The sequence below is a fragment of the Canis lupus genome, chromosome 6, assembly GCF_003254725.2.
Source record: "Canis lupus dingo isolate Sandy chromosome 6, ASM325472v2, whole genome shotgun sequence".
Classification (NCBI taxonomy): domain Eukaryota; kingdom Metazoa; phylum Chordata; class Mammalia; order Carnivora; family Canidae; genus Canis; species Canis lupus.
Window position 1 is genome coordinate 26,911,533 of NC_064248.1, and position 14,599 is coordinate 26,926,131.

Here is a 14,599-nt window from a genome sequence, read left to right on the forward strand (position 1 = left end):
GCTTCAAAAACAGAAGTGTAAAGGGAATCGCGGCCACCTGCCTGAATTAGCTGGGGGTCCTTCACTAAGGCCGGGTAGCAGCCAATGCTAGAGTATTTAACCAGGGGCAGATCTGAATCCCCATTCCTCTAGGCGCTACCACATTTGCTTCTAAGAGGTCTGGTGGGTTCCATGGTTTAAGGGCAGGGGCCCCCTCGGATTCCAGCCAGGCTATCTCCTTTAGGGTTTGTGGGGAAAAGACACCATCCACCTGATTCCCTGCTCCTCCTCGCATGGAAACCTGCCAGCAATCCCGTTAATGTAAACAGCATCTGGCAAAACACGTGGCCTTCAACCTGCAGCAAAGCCCGTGCTGGACCCGCACAAAGGAGAGAGGCCAAGCCCAGCTTCCCCTCCATTCCGAGGGAATATGCAGTTCGTTGTGCCTTCTCACCGCCAGCAGCTAGGTCTCACTGAAACCCGTGCTTGTAATTATCGCTGTAATTATTATTTTAACACAAATCAGCAATTTCTCACCATCCTCCCCTGTAGATGCTCCTTCACTGCTCGAAGACTGTAGGTGGGGGATGGAGGCCACCACCCTGCCCTGCTCTGTGTGCCAGGATTGGCAGGAACCTTGGTGGCCTGACACCCACCGCGGCCAGATGGAAAGTCACCTTTCACACATTACTTGGAGGTGGTGATGTAGGGTACCCCACCCACAACTGGCCCTTGATGCTTCCATCGATGCAATGGGCAAACAGTGCCAACCCTCTCGCAGAGCCATTCTGAAGAACTGCTCACCAGAAGTGCTCTGCGAAGACATTCTGCATGATGTGTGCACGTGGGTTCCCTGCTCACACTGCAAGTGTACTGCTCTGTGACTGGGGGGCAGTTCTTCACTCCGGGTTTCAGGGTTCCCATCTGTGAATGGGGATGATGTCATCAAGTCATTGTAAATGACTTGGGGGCAGTTCTTCACTCCGGGCCTCGGGGTCCCCATCTGTGAACAAGGATGATGTCACTTGATGATGTCATCAAGTCGTTGTAAATGATTCAGGGAGATAGTCCAGAGGTGCTGCCTAGCACAGTGCCTGGCACCCAGCGAGCATGTAATACATAATAGCAATTACTAATTACTCATTATTTTGAGTGCTGTGTACTTGTAACTTGTATCCTAACAGCAGTCTTTCATGTAACACAAATAAGCAATGCTGATGGGCAGGTTCCAGGGCAAGCTGGGGAGTGGGGCCCTATGTAGAGGGACAGCCCCATCTCCCCTCCCATAAATGTCTACTTCTCTGGGAACGAAGTCTAGAATTTCAACTAATTTCTCTCCTTTCTTTCTTCCTTTTTTTTTTTTTTTTTTTGAGAGAGAGAGGGAAGGAGGGAGGGGCTGAGGAAGAGGGAAAGAGAGAGCATCTTTTTTTTTAAAAGACTGTATTTACTTACTATTCATGAGAGACACAGAGAGAGGCAGAGACACAGGCAGAGGGAGAAGCAGGCTCCCCGTGGGAAGCCTGATGTAGGACTCGATCCCAGGACCCTGGGATCACGACCCGAGCCCAAGGCAGACACTCAACCACTGAGCCACCCAGGGGTCGCAAGAGAGAGCCTCTTAAGCAGGCTCCACACTCAGCGTGGAACCCAGCACGGGGCTCAATCCTACAACCCTGAGCTTACCACCTGAGCCAAAATCAAGAGTCGGACACTTAAAACCCTGAGCCACGCAGGCACCCCCAGAATTTCCACTTTTTAAATAGGAGCTCCACATTCAGTTTTTACTCAAAATCACTGATCTTTAGATGTTGGCCAGTGATTTAAACTTTTTAAACAAAAGAAGAAGGAAGAAGACTCAGGGCTGCCATTACTTCAGCTGCAGCCCAGACTGGAGCTGGGTTTGCTCCCTCACCCCATTCTCATGTCTGCTTTCGTTGGGGGTTCATATCAGTTGCTCCCTCTCCGACAGACTGTTTGGTCCATGTGATTTTCACCCAAAAAGGAAGCCAAGCCAGTAGTCAAGCCCTCGACCTAAGAAGAGTGAACCCAGGCCATGCCCACTTGCGAACCCGGCCGTTTCCTCCGAAGGCACCCCGCCTCCACATCACCTCCTCTAGCCTGGTCACTGCCAACACTTTGTCTTCTAAACAAGAGGGAATCAGATGGAACAATTAATTCTGAGACTATTCCTGAATAGGACTAAGGGGAAAAGCAGGTAATGAGAGTATTTTACATCAGGAATAGAATCTTCTGTAACCGCCTGATGACAAGCAAATGGGGTTCTCTGTTTGTGTCTTTTATAACAGCTGCCCCTTCTGAGCTGGGGATAAAAGAGAGAGAAAGACAATGAATAGGCTTTTATTTCAAAGAGAACATCTGCAAAGCATGGTCCTACATTAAAAAGTAAACAGAAAACAGCCACTAGTCTGGAGGAAAAAAAAAAGATTTCCCATTACATCTCTAATTAATAAAGCCCCATTTCACAAGGAAAGACGAAACACAGAAAGAGAACTACTTTCCCACATCCCCAAAGAGAGGATGCTTAATGAGGTAACCCCTGGATTACTTGATCCGTCTAATCTGGTTTTAATACTACCCTTAAATAACGTATACATTAGCTCTCCACTACCAAAACATTTGTTTATTTTATTAACGTGAGCCTGGTTGAGCGCTAAGACATTGCGAAATTATCATGCTGTCCTTGGGCTCTGTTTTTATTGCTTGTCTCCTTGCTCATTATAAAATGATTAGCTGTCTCCACTGCCCTTTTGAATCGCTGTTGGGGTTGCCATGCGGTTCTGTTTACCCAGGTTCTGAACAGGAGAGTCTCGATTCGGGGTTAAGTTAACAGAGTCATTACAGGCCCATCTGGGAACTCATTCATCATAGTTAATTCCACATGTAACACATGGGGGACTCGCAGGCACAGTCTCCATGAAGCGAACACTCAGCATCAATCCAAGAGATGCACATGAAGGGTCCAGACCCAAGTCTAGAAGACGGGCCAGAGGGGCCCCATCACCGTCGGAGCGACATAGACAGCTACTGAGCCCATCGGAGAAGGCCCACAATGGGGACTTCCACTCAGAGAGACCCAGAACACGGCTCTTCCTAGTGTCCGACTGAAATCCTTTCCACTCCGACGTCGGAACAAAATGGCACAGCTGTTTACCAGAGGAGTGGGAGTATCTCCAAACTGGTGAATCATACGCTTCCCAAAGTTTAGTCGTTCTGGCACCCCCTCGTCATTCACCATCCAAACCAAGGCCAGAATTAGGACTAGAATGAGGGCTTGGTATTATTACTCATGCATGTTCATTACATTAACCAACTTCTCTCACTTAAATGCCACTTCACTCACACGCTAAGCAATAAGAGCCTCAAAGTTATCGTTTCGATAGAATGGTCATATTTATATATTTTCCTGAATACACATGTAAAGGACTATATAGTATCACAATTTTTGAAAATGTTCACCCACCAAGCAGGGGAGGTGTGCATCTGGGATGTTGTAGAGGCCCTGATTTGTGGTCTGGGTCTGGGTTCCTTGGGTGTGTTCAGTTTGTGAAATTCTGCTGAGCCATACATTTAGAATAATGTGCACTTTTGTTTATGTAGCACATTTTTAAAAAAAAGCATCTAAAAGAATATACCTCAAATTTCAGAACTGAATCGATTTTGCAGAGAGATGAACAGAAACGCTATTAAAAGCTTTAATCACCAGCGTTATCAGAACTAGCAATGCAAACCATAGCATGGGGTTCCTGGGTCTGGACCTACTTTGGCAAAAGTGTCCATCAACCAAAAATAAAATTAATCCACTTGCCCCTTCCAAAACTCTCACCCACAGCCTCTCATTTTCTCTCAGGCTCCCCAACTGCTTCCATGGCTGCACCTGTAACAATCTGATTTTTAAATTTTTTCTTGTTTCTCTTTACTTAGGGGTCTTCTTGCCCCGAAACCATGAAATCCATGAAGGCAGGGGCACGTCTGTCCTCCCCACAAACTCTGCACACTGTCCAGCACACGGCAGCCCCTCAAGCACTACTTCTTGAATTAATGCCCAGATGGATGGGTGGGTGGGAAAGCTCTAGTGATTTCACCCATTTACTTGCTCCTTGTCCCCCAGGGATTATAAAGCACCTTCTCATCTGTTCATTGAATTAGATCCTCACAACCCAATGAGGGCAGTTGGGCTGTTGGGCTTATAAGCATCATCTCACAGAAGTGCCAAAAAGGCACAAAAAGATGAGAGTGACAGCTTGTCCCTGACAGCCTCGGAATCCAAGCCACAGTGCTCTAGAATGTTCCACCTTCCACCTTCCAACCAGACCTCTGGGGACTCTCAACATCCCAACCCATGTTATTGTGGGGCAGGGCTGGGGGAAGCACACCAGGTGGAAGCCAGACAATTCAGAACAGTACGTTCCCCGCATGCCCACCAAAAGGGAAACCATTAACCAAACTGTAGAGTGCATGACTCTATTTTTGTTGAGGACACTGCCTTCACAACGGTCTGATCCTTGTAAGAATTTGCATCTTCTGGGTACACACCAGCAGTGAAGGAGGGAAAGGAAACCTCCATCATGCCCAGGGGAAGCAAAAGCAGTCGAGGTAAATAAGTGCTGTGAATAAACCACATGGGGATAATTGAAAGGTGACCACAGACACTTATTTTTAGCTCATCACAGTGCACACACAGATCTTCCAAACAGAAGCTGCAAATTCAGCAGTTTAAAGGGGCCATTTAGGTATCACAGGGGAAAGAAAAGACCCTGGTCAGGGGGAGAGGGGTGTCTCAGGAATCTGGAAGGACTCGGGACAGCCCCTCCCCCCCTGGGCCAGTCAGAAAAACAAGCCAAGAATGGGGGCCCAGTGCTTTCAGACCTTGTGACTTTTTAAAGGCATGCCAATAATCTTAATCCTTAAGTTTCTTGCCCTTTTATTTTAACATACAGTGTGGGCCAAACAAAACCCACCCATGGGCCATGAATCTGAGGGCCTCTCTTGCAAACATCTATCATCAGGAAGGAAATCAGGAGCCCTGACTGTGGGCCAGAGCTGGGGCTCATCACCAGGCCCTTCTAGGCAGGTGCCTTCCTACAATGCAGATGAGGAAACTGAACCCCTCAGAGGTGAAGGGACACATCCGGGTCACACAGGTATGAATGCAGAGTTGGGCTGTGAACTCCAAATGTCAGACCACTGCCCCCTCCCCGCCCCTACACATCATGTGACATGCCTCCTGGGCTCTGCAGCATCCAACCACCTGCTCCCCTTGCAAACCTCAGGCAGCTCACTGCTCATCTCCAGGCTCCTTATTAAGCCCTAAGAAGAGCTTGAGCCTCATGGGTGGAGCAGTCTAGACCTCATGTCTGGCAGTTTGGGGTGTGCTGGGAGACTTGAGGGCTTCCAGGCCCCTGAATCACTCTATTCCTGGCCCCCAATCTGTCCAGAGGACCCTTTCCTCTTGTGTCTAAGAGGCCACCCTGGGGAAGTGAGACTGGCAGTGAATCAAGCTGGGATGTGAAAGGAACCTCTCTGATTATCAGCAATGGCCCTACCCTTCACCTACTGGACTGGTCCTCCTGAGGGCAGAGAGCACATCATGAAGGTAATGCCAGTGCTGGGACAGTGCCTGGTGTGCTCTCATGGTTGGAGTGGAGGATGGGTAGATGGTAGACGGATGGATGGATGGATGATGGGTGGATGGATGGATGGACATACACATGGATGGACACACACACATGTATAGATAGTTGGACGGATGGATGGATGGACACACATGCGCACTTATGAGTGGACAGATGAGAGGGGAGGAAGGCACAAGGGACTTACTCCATTGGAAAGAGACTAAGAATGCAGTGTGTGGAGTCATCACCGACCTTCAATCCCTATTAATTCACAGCTGTTCAACCTTTATCCACCTTCTTGCCTTAGTTTTTATTATTCGTAATCAGTAAAATCAGTAAAACAGAGATGAGACTAGCCTAGCCTTTAACTTGGAGCATGTTAAAAGAATTCGTAAGATCACACCTTCTTACGGCATCTTCCTTGAAGACTTCCCTGAAGCTTTCAAAGAAGAGAAATCCCCCTCACCCTCCTCCTTGTTAGCATTACAGTCACAATATCTGCGCCCCATGGGTAAGGGACCTTTGCATCCATCTCTCCACCCTGTAGGCCTGACTCCTTCAGGCTCCATCAGGGTTTCTCATGGCCAGGGATTACAGCAAAGGATTCCTAGGGAGGAGAAATGCTAGTCATTAGCATCTGCAGACACATTAGCCTGGATTAGATATCCAGATAAGCCAGCAGTCATGTGGCGGGGACAAAGCAGGCCAGTGACGGACCAAACCCATGGCACTGCCCACAGGGGGCCCCTGGAGGGGGAGATCCTCCTCCAAAAGAGACTCAAGAAATGCCTCTGGGTGTTCCCTCTTCCCCACCTGGCTGCATGTCTGGGCTCCCAGGCCCTGATACTGACAATGCCAGGCTCCCAGCTCACCAGTGTTGAGCCGGTTAAGGTGACGCCCGTCAGCTGCCCTCTTTTCAACACCTCTGCCTTCCAGTGGGGGAGGAGGCAGCCCTAACCACAGGGATCAGAGGGGCACAACCTGATGAGTATCTGCGGGCAAACGGGTAGTTTCTGTTGCAGACAGAAGGAAGTGCCCACAAGACAATCGGCCCACGTGTTCTTAGAGATACCTCCCTGCTTCACCCAGGCTCCCAGGGGCAGCTCATGGGCTCCTCCGGAGAGAACCACAGAGCAGTGTTTAACTGGGTGGGTGGAGAGCCAGGAAGGATGAAGGAAAGGTTGTTTCCACTGGCCAAGGAACCTTGCATAGCACCCTGCTTCCTTCTTCTCCTGGTTCGAGAGAGCTGAATTAAAAACTCCTTCTTCCGGCCAACTCAGCAATTCAAGTTCAACCCTAAGTTCAGACGCTCCGTATTTCGCTATAGGGTGATGCCTTCCATTCCAGGGCCATAAAATCCCGTGCTCAGGGCTGGGCATCATGCCCGCATCAACTACCTGTGTGCCTCCTTAAGTGGGCTCTGCGGTTCTAAGGTTAGGCACCATCACAAGCTGTTTATAAGACGGAGGGTGTAGAGCAGAGCAGTTAAGAGCCAGGACTGCCTGGGTTTAAATCCTGGCTCTGCCATTTACAACTGTGAACCCTGAGAAAGTTGATTAAATGCCTCCCTCTGCCTCAGTTTCCTCTGCAGCATGATGTCTAAATGAGTTAATGTTTGTAACGCACCCAGCACAGGGCCTGGTTATAGTAAGCACCGGGACTGTTGGCTGTTGCAACCAAAATACACGTTCGCTGAGGGAATAAATGAGTTAATACAGAAGGACGGCTTCAAACAGTGCCTGGCACGTTATAACTGCTATACAGAGACTCATTACTGTTATTATGACTCCCTATTTGTGTCATTATTTAGGGGTCTGATTCAATAAAAACTACATATCTGCTCCTTTTCCAGGGTTGGCACATTTTTGGAAATCTGCAGTAAGAAGTGAGCAAAGTGGCATAAAGACTTTCAAGACTAGTCTGGCTGCATTTCGAGTTTTTTCAAAGAACTGCACCCACAAGGTGCTCAGAAACCTGCGGGTCGACTAGAGTAAGGCAGACAGAGGTAGGTTTGAATCCCAGCTCTGCTACTCCCAGCGAGCGAGCGGCTTTGCCTCTCTGGGCCTGTTCCTCATCTGTGAAATGGGGACAGCAAGAGTCCTATCCCACACAGCTGGGGAAATTCTCTGAGACAGTAAAGATTTGCAGACAGTATCTGCAAAGTCCTCATTTTCCCAGCCACGTGATCAGCACTCAAAAGACCAGCAACTTCTAGCCAGGTGTCCTTAGTTTAACTTTTGTAGGAGTTGGAGAGCACCTCCTTCCATCCTGGGTTTTTTTGTTTTTTGTTTTGCTATGTTTTGTTTCGCGTGTGTGTGTGAGCATTTTAATAACATGATGTATGCAAAACAGCTAAAGGATGCCTGGCATACAGCTGGCACTCAATAAATATTAGTGCTCCTCCCTCTACCACATTCCATCCTGCTCCAGGGCTGGCACACACACAAGCGTTGGATGCACTCTGCTGCCTTGGATTTCACTCAAACCCGACTTTCCATGGGAAAATGAATAATTGCAAAAAATTGCTTATTTTCAAACATACTAAGACTTTCTTTGTAAGAACAACAGCTCACATTTGAGCATGTTCATGTGCCAGGCCCCAATCAGTTCACATGTTTTAATACATTTCATCCTCACATGACCCTAGGAGGTAGCCCGGATTTTCAGAGGAGTAAAGCAGAATGATTAGCCCAAGGTCATGGAGGGTGGCAAAGAGCAGAGCCCCATTTCAACCCAGCTATGTCGACTCAAGGACACTTAATGGTCTCTTTCCTGGGTGCAGGGCCTAGCACACCTTTCCTATGTACGACTTTTTCTCCTGCTCCCACACCTTTTCCTTTGAACTCGGGTTTCGTTGAGGTTGAGTTTATATTTTGCTTTTAGTTTTCCCCAATGTATTTTCTTCTTGGTTCCGGTAAATGGGTACCAGGGTCCACAGAAATGGAGGAAATGCAAAGAAAACAAGAACGAGAAGTTCTCCTAAGTGACAAGTCTTAGGGCAGTATTCACCAAGAGCCAGACAGAAAGTCAGCCCTCGAGCCACGTACCCTATGCAGGCCGATTATGTTGGCACCATGCATTTTTGTCTTTCTGCATGCAGATTTATGGTCCTACTGATCATAAATATCTCTGGGTGAGAGGGCAGCTCCTGACTACAGAGATATTCTCAAGGATATTCTGTTTTCTGGGGACACACACACACACACACACACACACACACACCATGTCAGATATCTACCCAGCTCAAAACACCAAATTTCCTTTCCTGTTAAGACATGGATCAAAGTTGGGACGATCCCCAGCAAACAGGGACTAACACCGTGGCTTCTTATTTGCAAAACAGCAAGTATTTTTTGGCATACAAACTTTTACAAGATTAAGAAGAAAGCCTGATAAACCAGAGAGAATGTCTAGAGTGTGACAAGACTGGAAGGAAAACAAAAGTATGTGTACAATTACATACCTATACCTATGTGTCTAATAATTTCTCCTTTATTTATCTGTTCTATTTAACATTTTCCAGTATATGATTAAGCAGATGGCAACATTTGCAGTAAGATAAATATTGTTCAGTGATGCATATTTCTGTATACAAAGTGTAATGCATTGCTCAGGCAAAATAAAACCCCACTGAGAGTGTGGGGAAAAAAAAAAAAAAAAAACCTCCAACCATCAATAAAATACCCTCTGTTCTCTCTGGCCTCAAAGCATTTGGATAGAAAGAGAAGCCACACCTCTCAGGCTGTTAGAACCAGAGGTGATCTGGATACAGTGAACCAATTTTTCAAAGTCACTGCCGACATCTGAAAAAGTCCTGAGTTATCTGAGTAATGTGAAGCATGAGGAATTTCTGCCAAAAAAAAAAAAATCAACATTTCCAAGGGGTCAGACGATACAGAAACCCCATTTTACATTACAGGTGCACGTGTGTGGAAGGGCAATTAAAGATTTGGTTCCTTGAATGAACCTCACTGGGTAGCAGTTTCTCTAAGGGCACAAGGAATAACACGACGACTTCAAGAGGATCACCAGAGCTGAAGGGAGAGAAATTACCCGTTCCTGACGTTAACACACACGGCTTTCTTTCATTTGTCCCCAATCTATCCAGAACCCAGAGTGTGATCTTTTTGACACTCTCCCCAGTGTGTTCCCGCCCTTTATAAGTGAGCCCATCTGTTTCTTAAATTCTGAGATGACAGTCAAATCCACAGCTTACTGGAGACCCAGTGAAGGACTCGAGCCACAACTCTGCAGCAATCCACCCGGTAATTCTAATATCTAAGAGCTTTGGAAGAGGCGGAGAGAAACAGGAGCTGGCAAATCTTTCATAGATATGCCCATCCTGTCACCATCCTCATGCCGTCTCTGACTGTGCTCGAGAAACTGCGTGTTTCTTCTCGGCTTCTTAAAATGCACCGAAAATACAATCAGGTCCTTCCACTGGGGCATAGCTCCCCAGACATAAAAGGGTGGCGAGCGAGGAGCTCTGGGACAGTGAGTTCAAGGAAGCAGCAAGGTCTTGTTTAGAAAATGCTCTAGACACAACACCTGCCTGACACTCCGGGACGCAGCCACCTACACCACCAGCACCACCAGCACCCAGCCGCAGATTCCCTCTGCCTGTAAGAACAACAAGCACCTGCTCTGTCCCACTCCAACCCCACCCTCAAGAGAGCACAGAGATGAAGCATCATGTCCCAAGCACATGTCTCACCAGCTCTTTAAGAGAGCCATCTGGAAAATCGCAGGGATTTTTCTCTTTTTTTAACGTCCCACTCCTGAATCCATCTCTAAGACATTCCCGCTAGCAGCCCCGGCGGGGTCTGCAGACAAACCACATGTTGCAAAGGGCCTTAGTGGCTTTGGAAAAGAGCTAGTCCGCTCCTAGCCTACACCCAAGCTCAGGCGTCGCTGGACTTTGGGAACAGCCTGCCCCCTTCTGGTCTCCTTGAGCTCCATGGAAGGGCAGGGGCTGGGTGGGCACAGCTAGAGAAGGACAGACCCCCAGATCCCTCCAGCACGTCTGCACTGTGATTTCAGGATCTAGCAGGGCATGGGGGTAGACGTGGGGCAGGTGAAAGAGCGGGGACAGACAAGCAGAAAAAATTAAACACAAATCCAGGAGAGATGACAGTTCACGACAGCGAGGTAGTCACCCACAGGGAAGGGTGGAGGATGAAAAAAACCCTCACATGTATGTCTATGACAGAGGGCAAAGAAATTGATACCTGGGGAGATGTGAGTAGAGGGACAGTAATTAAACCTGCAGATGAAAGCAGAGTTTCAGCAAGCAGTGCGACTCTGCTGCTGGGACTGGCATTCCACAAGGAATGCAGAAAGGTAATGGCATGCTCCCACCTCCCTTCCCAACTGCAAACCTCCCTGTGGCGGAGCTGGGAGGTGAGAGAACACGACACCGAACTAAGGCACACACAGACGGGGTGTGGACAGAATACACAACATGTCAAGGACTCAGGAAGAAATCCAGGCCTCCCTCCTCCTTTCCACTTATTTCAACAGGTGGTCTCTGCACCCAAAGACACCTTCCTGGTGCCTGTCTGAACCCCGGACACAAAGGATACAGGAAGCCCCGCGCCCCCACGTTCACCCTACATTTTCCCACTCTGGGCCAGCAGTGCGTGTCCCGAACCCCCTCGCGCCCTACCTCCCAGTAGGGCTCCAAATCCAGAAAGAACCTCTAATTGCATTTCTGCCCAAACACATCACAATTCACCCCGGGAGTTCAAAGGCTGTGTCTGGGAGAACCCTTCTCTGTAAATAAAAGGCCACAGGACATTGGGAATGTTCTGGTTCTCCGTCAGCAATCTCACTCCACTCTCCTCCCCACAAACAAGGGAAAGACGTCTACCTGCTACCCACACAGACAAGCCAGGGATGTGAAATGCCATCACATCACCTCCTGGGGCTGGCTCAGCCCACAGGCACAAAAAGCCACACTCTGGCTAAGAGGGTCGTCGCCGCTGATTCCAAAGAAGTTTAACAGATCAAAAAGCATCACGCTGTGTCTGAAGGCAGTGTTCAGTTAGGGCTCCCAGAGCGAGAAACACCACAGACATGCATTCTGTGTCTAAGGATCCTGAAAGTAACCCCTAGCATCTGATGTCCCCCAAGGGCTAGGAGAATCCTCGTAGGCGAATGGCATGAGAAAGACACAGACGGACACACCGCACCTCCTTATTCCTTAAGACAGACACGGACGCCCACAGGGCGCAGAGAGCCTGGCCCAGAGGTGGGCACTCTGACCTCCTGTCCTCCGTGTCCTAGCTCAGCGGGCTCAGCAAGGCAGCCCAGAGGAGATGGGAAAGGCACCCCTGGAGAAGTTGGGGACAGGATAGGAAGACACCCAGATGGCCCCCGAAGATCTGCAGAAAAACCAGTTTCAGAGCTCAGGCTGCTCACACCCAAGGAAGGCAAAGAAAACACACAGGAGCCGAAGAAGTCGTGATGATGTGGTCAGACACAGAGCTGGTGACATTAATCGGCTCCGCGCAAGACGCAGAGCCAGGGACAGCCATCTAGGAGAAGGGGCCATGCCCTCACACCGGACAGGGACAGCGGGTGACCAAAGTCAGAGAGGGCACCGGGAGAGGACAAGGTTAGAGACGGGAGGCGCAGCCAGCCAGAGATGGCAGACAGGAGGACCGACCTAAAGTAAGCCCGGGCGCCCAAGCCTGAACCCTGGTGCAGGGAGGGGGCCGGGGATTTGGGACACCGATCCAGGAAAAGCCAAGGGGGCGGCAAGCAGGGGACGGAGTCGTCTGCACTCAGCTCAGCGAAACCCCCAAAGATGCTGTGCGCACCGCCCATGAGCAGCGGCGGCTGAGGATCCCGGGCACGATCCCGCACGATCCCGCACTCGGGCGGTGAGCGACGCACCGACACCCACACGCACAGCGCCAGTCGGGGCGCCCAGCAAGGGTGCCGGGGCCGGGGGCCGGGGGCCGGGGGACGGGGGACCGGGGGACCGGGGCCGGCCAGGCTCCGTAGCCCCCAGAGCGCCTCCTCCGGAGGTAACTTCCCCAGACCCCAGGGGGGCGGCCCTCAGACTCGGCATGGGGCGCGCCCCCACCCCGGGCTCGGCGGGGACCCCGCCCCGGCGTCCAGGGAAGGAGACGTGGAGCCGGCGGGCGTGGGGGTCCGGGTCGGGCGCCCGGGGTCAAGGGCTGCCTCCGCCCCCCCGCCCCGGCCTCCCGCGCCGCCCCCCCGCCCCCCCCCGGGACGCGAGCCGCCGGGGCATCTTACCAGCGCCCGCGCGGGCAGTGCCCCCCGGCCGGCCGGCTGCTGCGCCCGGGGCTCCTCGGGGCCGCCCGCCCGCGCCCGCGCCCGCGCCCGCGCCGGGGGCCCCCGTCCTCCGCCGCCGCCGCCGCCGCCTCGGGCTGCAGCCGGCCCGGCGGGCAGGTCCCGGCGCTCGCGGCGCGGGGCCGGGGCCGGGGGCGGGGGCGGCTGCTCGGCGCCGCCGGCCGCTGCGCCCCCGCGCCGCTCCCCGGCCCCGGAGTCGAGGCTGCTGAAATTCCACACGACCAGCGTCTGCAGCAGCAGCACCGTGAGCGCCGCGAGCAGCGCCGAGTGCGAGCGCCGGGCCAGCCTCCGGGCGCACGGCGCCGCCACCATCTTCGGAGCGCGGCGGGCGAGCGGGGCGCGGGGACCCCGGGCGGAGGCTCCGGGCCGCCCCCGCGCTCCCCGCGGCTCCCCGGCCGCCGCTCGGGCTCGGGCTCGGGCTCGGGCTCGGGCTCGGGCTCGGGCTCGGGCTCGGGCTCGGGCTCGCGCTCGCGCTCGGGCCGCCTCCTCCGCCGCCGCCGCCGCCGCCTCGGCTCGCCGCTGCTCCTCCTCCTCCTCCGCCGCCGCCGCCGCCGCCGCCGCCGCCGCCGCCTCCACCGCCGCGGCGCGGAGTTTTCAGACGGGCAGGGACCCGGACGTCACCGGGAGGAGGGGAAGGCGGGGAGGCGGGGAGCCGGAGGCCGCGCGGGGGGCCGCGGGGAGGGGGCGCGCGCGGGGAGGGGGCGCGCGGGGAGGGGGCGCGCGGGGCCGGGGCTCCCCTCCCGCAGCCCTCCCCGGGGAGGGGGCCCGCCGGGGCCGGGGGCGCGGGGGGCGCGGGGGACGCGGCCGGGGCGCGGGGCGGGGCCTGGGGGCGGAGCGAGGGGGAGGAGGAGGAGGAGGAGGAGGAGGGAAAGGAAGGGGGTGGGGGCGAGCGGCGCGGACAGGAGTCGGAGCGCGGCGGCCGAGAGGGGCGCGGGCCCCCCGCGGGGAGGCTGGGCCCGCCCAGAATCAGCGGGGGGTCGGGGGATGGGGGGCCCGGGAACCCGCCTTCCGCGCCGAGGGCAGCGGGCTCCCCGCCCTGGAGTTCGCAGTCCCGGCGTCTTCACCCGCACGAAGCCGGCGGGGCAGGTGGGGACGCGAGGAACGCGATCCGGAGCGCGGGAGCGCGGGAGGGTCTCGCGCGGCGGGTCCCTGGGTGCCGGGCCCGGGCTCCATGGGGCAGGGAGGAGGCTGCGGCTGAGTCTCTGTGAGTGACTCCTGAGTCACACCCCACCCTCTGGAGCCAACGACGTACTAAGTGCTTCACTGAGTCACTTCTCTGGTCCCTAAGGACGAACAAGCCAAGAGACTCCAAACCCAGTTGGCAAGCAAGTGCTGGAATTGGTAAGGGGGGGAACCAGGTGTCTCTCGACCTGCAGAGGCTTCCATTGGCCCCTGAGCCTTCCCCCCCCCCCCCCCCGGGTCTTGCCTCCCATCCGTCCCGAAGCCAGCCTTTGTGTGCATGCAGGGGCCAGCTCCTGGGGGGAGTTCTCTCCCGTCGGGGCTGGACCGTCGCGGTGACCTTGAGCCAGGAGGACTCCTCCCTGGGCCTGAGCTTCCTTCTCTGTCAACGAAGAGTTCGGACTGACCATCCGAACCGACTCAAGCTTCATCCCCAGCCTTGTCTGAGTCAGTTTTTCCAGCTTTCTCTCCCTTGTCTTCTCGCCCAG

At 53.4% G+C, this 14,599-nt stretch overlaps 1 protein-coding gene across 1 annotated transcript in view; it reads right to left on the minus strand.

Annotated features, from left to right (window-relative positions):
• The window catches only part of XYLT1 (xylosyltransferase 1), a 306,267-nt gene extending 293,023 nt beyond the window's left edge, over positions 1-13,244 (minus strand). Inside the window, exon 1 of the mRNA XM_025416408.3 lies at positions 12,876-13,244. Within this exon, the coding sequence (XP_025272193.3) occupies positions 12,876-13,244 (369 nt within the window). The remainder of the gene's footprint in view (positions 1-12,875) is intronic.
• Positions 13,245-14,599: the final 1,355 nt, after the last annotated feature.